At 31.9% G+C, this 8965-nt stretch overlaps 1 protein-coding gene across 1 annotated transcript; it reads right to left on the bottom strand.

Annotated features, from left to right (window-relative positions):
* Positions 1-7261: 7261 nt before the first annotated feature.
* LOC116144866 (cytosolic sulfotransferase 15-like) lies at positions 7262-8260 on the bottom strand. Its single transcript, XM_031430288.1, has one exon. The coding sequence runs from the start codon at positions 8258-8260 to the stop codon at positions 7262-7264; it is 999 nt and encodes a 332-aa protein (XP_031286148.1).
* Between the last annotated feature and the right edge of the window lie 705 nt (positions 8261-8965).

The raw sequence follows: 8965 nt of genomic DNA, 5'->3' as shown, positions 1-8965 counted from the left end.
TTTCTAAAAAGGATTCCTTTCGTATCATAATGGCATTTTGTCCCTTTCAATTTAGATTTACATCAAATGGATGTTAAACAGCTTTTCTCATGGAGATTTGGAGGAAGAGGTTTATATGAACAGCCATGGGTTCTATTTCAAGTGATGGTGTAGCAGTTTGTTTTGCAAGCTTAGAAGTCCATTATGGCACTTAAAAGCCTCCCGACAGTGGTATTTAAGATTTCACACTGTTATCTCTTCATTTGGTTTTGTAGGAATGTCATGGATCAGTGTATATACACAAGGTCAGTGGAGTAAAATCATCTTTCTTGTGTTATATGTAGATGTATTCTCCTTGCAACCATAATGGGTTTGCTACATGAGGTGAAACAATTTCTCTCTCCACATTTTAGTATGAAGATATGGGTGAGGTCTTATGTCATTGGCATTAAGATTCATAGGATAGCCTCGACATGTTTTGGGACTATCTCAGGAAGCCTATATTATAAATTCTTGAGAGATTTAGGAATAAAGATTGTCACCCGTGTTGCACCCATTGTTAGGAGTGCACGGTTCAATCTGACCAATGTCCTACACTTGAGATTGAACAGGAACAATGAAAACTTTCTTATGCTTCAGCTGTTGGAAGCCTCTGTATGCTCAAGTCTGTACTAGACCTGACATCGCCTTTGCGTTGCATGTTAGGAAGATCTAAAGTAATCCAGTTTGGATCATTGGAGAGCTGCAAGAAGGTCATGAGGTATCTTCAGAACTAACAGGTTTCATGCTTACTTAAACGTTCCGACATTTTAGAAGTCGTCGATTCAGACTCAGACTTCGCTGGAGAGTTGTATTCTCGAAAATCAACATCCGGTATGTTTTTATGCTCGCCGGAGGTGCTATATCTTGGAGAAGTGCCAAACATCTTTAGTTGCCACTTCTACCATGGAGCGCTGTTTGTTTCCTGTTTTGAGGCAACTACACAGGTATTTGGTTGAGAAGTTTCAATTTTGGGCTTGAGTTGTTGAGTCTATCTCTAGGCCAATAAAGTTATATTGTGACAATTCAGCTGTGTATTCTTGCTAGAATAATAAGAGTGGAAGTCGAAGTAAACACATCGACATTAAGTATTAGCAATAAGGGAGCACGTTAAAGCAAAGAAGTGCTCATTAACACATACATACTGAGCAGATGATTGCTGATCCTCTAACGAAAGGCATGCCACCAAAGACGTTCAAGGATCATGTTGTTCCAATTGGACTATGTTCCCGCTTTGTCACTATGAGAGGTATACTTTCATTGTCTGAAATTTGTAATTTAGTTGTTTTCTCTTTTAAGTTGTATACATTTTGGTTGGAGACAAACAAACATTCTAGAGGACCTAGAATAAACCTTAAGGTTTGTTCATAAAGTGGTATTCCACATTTAAGCGTTTATTTAGAAAGAGTGCAAATTGCATTGTAATACATAGAAGGTAATACTTGTTTAAAAGGGACTTACCGCTATGATTCATGTACTTTTTCCTCTTTCTAATTGAACATACAAGTTTGGACCAAGTGGGAGAATGTTAGACTTTTGCAATATGGTCCTGCACTTCTCCTTAATTACATTTTGGTCCCTGTTGATGTGATCATACGGTTGTGTCTCTTGGCAGTTGTCTTTGATGAAAGACAACTGCATATAAGAGAGAGAGTAGTAACAGGTCCCCATTCGATGCATTTTTGATTCCCAAAACCATCACCCAAATTTGCAGTCAAGTGGAAGACCTGTAATTCATAAAGGAGTAAGAGATCAAGAAAGTAATTGCTATGGCTGGGGTTTTGTCATTTTTCCGCTATATTCCATGGAGTTTTTAATTGAAATTGATTGTATGAATGAATATTGGATAATGATATGTGTTTTATCATAAATTTTATTGTAAAAGTTATTCCCTTATTGTGGATTTCTTAATAAGACAGATGTTTAGTTTAGTTGAACAGTTGTAAGTATATATACATATTTTTATTTTTTGGGTTAAATTTTGTAATATAGACGATAATTAAATATTATATAATCGAGCTAAGATCATAATTTAGAATTCATATGTGACTACTTAAAAAGCCAGGCTGAAGGAAGAAGACCAATTGAAGAAAAAGAAAACTATAGTGAGGAAAAAATAAGACATATTGAAGAACTAATTAGAGCTCTTAGTTGAAGATCAAACTTGATACATTAGCTACTTTAGACCCATGAGAATTCGCATTTAATTATGAAATTGTTGGAAATCTAACATTATGCCAATAGAATTTGGAAGTGAAGGATATGGGGTATGTGTTGCAAAAATCCTTGGCTTAGGAAAGTCTTCAAGAGCAGGAAGAGGATCTCTCATAAAAAGATCATAATCAAGATAAAGAACCAACTCATGAGGGCCTTGAGAGAGCAAGGGGCTATTCTTTAGTGAATATTTGGAACGATTGGCAATGGTGAAAATTAGGGCTTTGAGCCAAGTGGTGCCGCATTTCGGAAAAGTGGTTAATATTATGTCACTGTCTTGAGCTTCGAAGTGTCTTTGAAACCTGATCATGCCGCAAAGGTACTTAGATTGACACCAGAACCCTTGGTATTGACAGAGTTCAACACCATTCCAATTTTTCGCCTTCGGAAGCATGGCTAAGAGTTGTTCAATCTCATTGCTTAGCTCTTCTTCTTTCTCTCCAAGGGATTCTATTTTTTTCTCCATGGAGATTTGTTTACACAAAGAAAACGTTGGTAGTGAGTGAAAGCGTGTAGTTCAACACAATTTATATATAGTGGATGGTATCTACTTGTACATAAAGAGATTGGGCAATCAAACAACTAATAATGGAGTGATGTAACATATGTAATTATTTACAAAAAGAACAGCAATAATAGTAAGAGAATAAGAATAATATAACAAAAGACAAGAAAGAAAATAACAAAATTAAAGAAAACCCTCCTAAAATTAGTGACAAAATACAGTGATGTAAGTTTATATAATATTTTCATAACCTTCTTTAGGTGTAGTTAATTCATATTAATGTGGTCCTAACCAAATATTCAATTCTAATTCAAGAGTTATATTTAAGATTTTTAAATAATGGGTAGACCATGTGAAAGGGCCTAATCTGCTTATCTTATGAATGGAATCTGAAATGAAGAGGTGTTTTAACTTTTAATAGAACTTCTTCTTTCAATGCTTATTGGATTTTTATTTTCTTCTATTGATGTATGATAGATCTTGAAATCTAATCATGTTCACACATTAAGATGAGGAAAAATTTGGTTTAAATTGTTAGACTTTTGCAATATGGTCCTGCACTTCTCCTTAATTACATTTTGGTCCCTGTTGATGTGATCATACGGTTGTGTCTCTTGGGCAGTTGTCTTTGATGGAAAGACAACTGCATATAAGAGAGAGAAGTTAACAGGTCCCCATTCGATGCATTTTTGATTCCCAAAACCATCACCCAAATTTGCAGTCAAGTGGAAGATCCTGTAATTCATAAAGGAGCAAGAAGATCAAAGAAGTAATTGCTATGGCTGGAGGTTTGTCATTTATTTCCGCATATATTCCATGGAGTTTTTAATCTGAAATTGATTGTATTGTAAATGAATATTGGAATATGAATATGTGTTTTACATAAATTTTATGTAAAAGTTAATTCCCTTATTGGATTTCTTAATAAGACAGATGTTTTAGTTAGGTGAACAGTTTGTAAGTAATATATACATATTTTTATTTTTTGGGTTAAATTTTGATATAGAACACTATAATTAAAATTAATATAGTATCAGAGCTAAAGATCATAAATTTGAATCCTCATATGTCGACTACTTAAAAAGCCAGGCTGAAGAAGAAGAAGACCCATATTGAAGAAAAAGAAAACCTATAGTGAGGAAAAAACACATATTGAAGAAGAACTTAATTAAGAGCTCTTTAGTTGAAGATCAAACATTGATACATTAGCTACTTTAGACCATCATTGAGAATTCGAATTTAATTATGAAATTGTGAATTCTACTTAAGCCATTAATGCAAACATAAAACTTTGTATGGGTAGTAGAAAAAAAAATTATTTTATTACAATTAATATCCTCACTATAAATACAATAGGGGGTTGAAGAAAAAAATGATGGGCTGAAGATCATATATTACATAACAAAAAGGTCAGACCAAGAGACTTGGGTCATTGGGGGGCCAGGCCTGAGAAGTTTGCGTAAAGGAAAAAGGCCCAAAAAGGTTTCCAAAATATCCCCCGACTTTTTCAATATTATTCAATCAATCTAAATATAGTAATGAGGTCACAATAAAGTTTTTAAACTTTGCACAAGTTACAAATTGTTCAATTAAGGGATATCTAATAGTTATTTGCCGTTAACTTTAAGGAAAAATGATAAAATGACTTAAATGCCTTTCATTAACAAACTAAAAAATTAAAAAAATTAAAGGAAAATAATTTTTGGTTGTTAAATGACCATAATGTCCCTTGTCTATTTGATTAGCAATTAAATGGTGAAATAAGACCCATAACAAATTTGCATACAGCACGAGTATAGCTCATCCTGAGTCATTTCTATCATATTTTCATTTATTGTTTCCTAAATACCTTGTACATGAAATGACCACAATGTCCCTTGACAATTTGATTGACTTTGAAATGGCAAAGGTGCTCCACATAAATTCACAATCCACACCATTTCATAATAAAATTTATTTTACTAAAAAAAAAAAGGATAAAACTTCAATAGAAATTAGAATAATACTATATGTATAAACTTTTTATACGAATGAATGTGTTTAATATGATTAAATGATTTTAAACTATAGATAAATTAAACAAATTGGAGTAGATGATATGTCAAATATGCAGGGTTGCCATATCAACTTGAAGAAAATAGTTAGTATATGTACCTAGCATTACTCCATAAATTATTTTTCTTCTTCCTTTTACCCTTTTTGTTCGAATTGTAAAGCCCAATTTGAACCAAATTAGTATTGCATAGGGATATGCATTTTGCTAAGATGTTTCAGAATATTTTCTCTTGAAAAAAGTAAATTTAATCAAAGAAAAATACAATTATAAATACGAATATAAATTGTATTAGGAATTAAAATAAAAATCTGGTAGGTTGTATGAATCCTATTATGAATAGGATCTCATGTAGTACCTATAAAAGGATGTAAAATCCTAGAGAACCTAATAGGCAAGGCTACAATTAGAGAGTAAGAACCACCAAAGAGAGGCTTGGAGTATGTTTGGAATTGTTGTAACTTTAAGTTTAATCAACTTTATCTCAACTATGGAAATAATTAGCTTTGAAAATAATTTGGAATGTGTTTGGTAAATACAACTTTTATAATGGCTGAGTCTGAAAATCTATGATTGTGTGTTTGGTAGATTAGATTTATGAAATTGTTGGTGTATGTATAACGACTGAAATAGACACTTTATTTTTTAAAATATTTTTATAATTCTAAATTTGTATTTTTTAAGTACTTAATAAATATTTAAGAATGTAATAAAAAATTTTTTTAAATAAATTATTATTTAATTAAAAATTCAAAAAACTTAAAACATTGGATCTGGACAGTGGAGCGTTAAAATTACAACTAGTCCTATCAGGATCAATGTGATATATTGGAAACTTTTAATTGCCTTCTGTGGCTGAAGGACGAGTTTGAATCCTATGACTCCACCAGATCCCAAGAAATTGGTTAAGACCGACGGTGTGGATTGACATACATTGCTAGTTTTCAAAATATCTTGATTTAGAAAAAATAAAAAATAAATATAAAAAGCCTTAATTTAAGGCCTTAGGCCTCAAAATGTTTGAGGTAAAAAAAAAAAATAATAAATAAAAATAAAAAAATAAATGAAGGCATTTCTTTCAAGTAGAAATCATTTGGTAATATCAACTAGTTTAGTCCTTTCAAGAAGTTATTCTCAGAAGGTGCATTTCTTTGGCCTCAATTATTTATCATAGAATTATGAATACAGAATTTATAATGTATATTTTCTTTTTCAATTTGATAGAAATGGTTAGTGGGAGATGGATTGAGTAAAGAAGAACTAATGAAGGCAAAGAAAGGAATATTATTCATTCCATTCTCACAATTCCCGCCGAAGAAACTAGGAAAAGATTGCTTCTATCACTCAACGTCAACAATGGCAACTCCTCCGGCTTTTGAAAATGTTGACTCCTGTGAGGTTTGTGATTATTTATATCGAAAACTCCGAAAATACGAAGAATTTTTTTCTAAATTTGATCAAAGTAAATTTAACAAACCTCGAGAGTGATTAGTAAATTTAATTTCAATTTTCACTTTTTTTAAAATTTTTCTTATTTAAAGTTTGCATATAAAATATAATAGGATTGGTTGCCAAGAAGAGTGATGAGTGCATGGCGAATTGGAGGGATAGTGCATGGCTTAGAAGGATGGAAAGAGCATGAATGTGGAGACTCCATCTCCAATATTCACTAAGTTTGGGAAGCATCTCTTCAACTTGGGTTTCAGCCTTTAAGTATCCCAAATCAATCTAAATTCTAGCTTCGTTTCAGAGTTATTATCACCAATCTAAAATCACGGAATCATAATGATTACCCAACACCAATTTCATTTCTATAATATTAATAAACAATTGTATCATTTCATAAATATTATGTGACCAATCAGTTTCTCTTATCAATCCAATGATAGCATGCTTATAAATATTGATCAAGAAAGAGAAAATACTCGTCAATTTGGTTATTGCAACATATTGTAATTAATAATTCAGAGTCTTTCTACCAAACCATAATAGATAAGTGAGATATTGGACAAAATTAATTAAAATTTGTATTTCATGTTAGAAAAATGAAATTAATTAAAAGGTGTATTTGCCTATCACGTAGAACAAGTTGCCTTAATTTTGTATATCCTATAATTGAGGCAAGGGGCTATTTTTCTTAGCATCCAGGCAATTATCATATTACTACTAATTTTATTTTTGATTTTGAAATTTATCTTGTATCCCCAAATGCCTGCTGCTATCGAAGCCTCTGATGTTCATGACTTATATACAGTATAAGATATGAGAAAACAATAAAATCTATAACTGATAAACAAATTCTAATTTATGAAACACTATTTTCGACTCCCATCCGTAATAATCACATTTAATATTTAAAAATAATAATAATAATACTAAAAAAAAGCAATTTGAAAAATTTTTTCAATACAGCACACAACACAACCATAAGAAAGCAAAGCTGTTTGATGCAACAATATGGAAGCTATAGTTTATGGATCTTCTAGGGTTTTCTTAAAGGTTAAACCCGAGCCACTCAATTTTTCTTCAATTATTTTCTCCAAATGTTCGGACATTGAAGGTGTCAAATAATTTTTCCAATCTCCCACCGAACCTTTCCTAAAGAAGATATCATTCTTAATTTCTTTGAAATATTCACCATTCTTGTTCACCTCCAAATTGCTCATGTTATCAAAGCTACAAAACTTGGAAATTTCTTCTACCTTTCCTTGCTTCTCTTCATCTTTAGTGAATGGATATCCGATGAAATCGGCCAATTGTTTTACATAAAATTTGTTATTCTCTTTCAAATCTTCATATTTCAAGAATAATACCTTGTGTGGTTCTTCTTTACTAGCCTTCCAGTATCCCAAGACATGTTCCCAAATGGGGCCAAATGATTGCTTTCCTTGACAAGCCATCTCAAAAGCTTCATCAATCGAAATCGGCTCGGTGTTTGGAACTCGAATTCTCAACATGAATTTCCAATTGGAGACAAATTGGTCCGACGGATTTCTACATATGTAAACAATGCGACAGTTGGAATTCTTAATAGAATTCGGAAGTGAAGGATATGGGGCATGTGTCGCGAAAATCCTTGGCTTGGGAAGGTCTTCAAGAACAGGAAGAGGATCTCTCATAAAAAGATTCTGATCACAAGAAGGAACCAACTCACGAGAGCATTGAGAGAGCAAGGGGCTATTATCTAGTGAATATTTGGAACGATTGGCAATGGTGAAAATTAGGGCTTTGAGCCAAGTGGTGCCGCATTTCGGAAAAGTGGCTAATGTTATGTCGTTGTCTTGAGCCTCAAATTGCCTCTGAAACCTGATCATGCCACGAAGGTACCTAGATCCACACCAGAACCCTTGGTATTGACAGAGTTCAAGACCATTCCAATTTTTCACCTTTGGAAGCGTGGTTAAGAGTTGTTCAATCTCATCGCTTAGCTCTTCCTCTTTCTCTCCAAGGGATTCTATTTTTTTCTCCATGGAGATTTGTTTACTCGAGAAAACTTTGGTAGTGAGTGAGAGCATATAGTTCAACACAATTTATATATACAACATTTGCGCCATATTATAATTAATTCTCTGTCCTTTTTTTCTTGGGGATGGTATATACTTGTACATAAAGAGACTAGGCAATAAAACAACTAATAATGTAAAAAATAATATAGTGATGTAAAGTATGTAATTATTTACAAAAAGAACAATAATGATAGCAAGAGAATAAGAATGATATAACAAAAGACAAGAAATAAAATAACAAAATTGAAGAAAACCCTCCTGAAATTAGTGACAAAATACAGTGATGTAAGTTTATATAGTATTTTCATAACCTTCTTTCGATGTAATTAACTTATATTAATGTGGTCCTAACTAAATATTCAATTCTAATTCAAAAGTTATATTTAAGATTTTTAAATATAAAAGTTATATATATATATGTGTGTGTATGAATAATAGGTGGACCATGTGAAAGGGCCTAATGTGCTTATGTTGTGAATGGAATCTGAAATGAAGAAGAGTTTTAACTTTTAATGGAACTTCTTCTTTGAATGCTTATTGGATTTTTATTTTCTTTTATTGATGTATGATAGATCCTAAACTCTAATATTTTTACGAAAAATTATCACTTGGAATTTTTTTTTATCATTTACAAATCAAAAGAAAAATATTTGGTAGATGATAAAATCA

Source organism: Pistacia vera, unplaced genomic scaffold (genome assembly GCF_008641045.1).
Source record: "Pistacia vera cultivar Batoury unplaced genomic scaffold, PisVer_v2 Contig459, whole genome shotgun sequence".
NCBI classification, from domain to species: domain Eukaryota; kingdom Viridiplantae; phylum Streptophyta; class Magnoliopsida; order Sapindales; family Anacardiaceae; genus Pistacia; species Pistacia vera.
This window is presented reverse-complemented; position numbering and strand designations above follow the sequence as displayed.

Bases quoted from the DNA above. Each gene is read 5' to 3' on its own strand.
- LOC116144866 (XM_031430288.1), bottom strand. From the start codon at position 8,260: ATGGAGAAAAAAATAGAATCCCTTGGAGAGAAAGAGGAAGAGCTAAGC.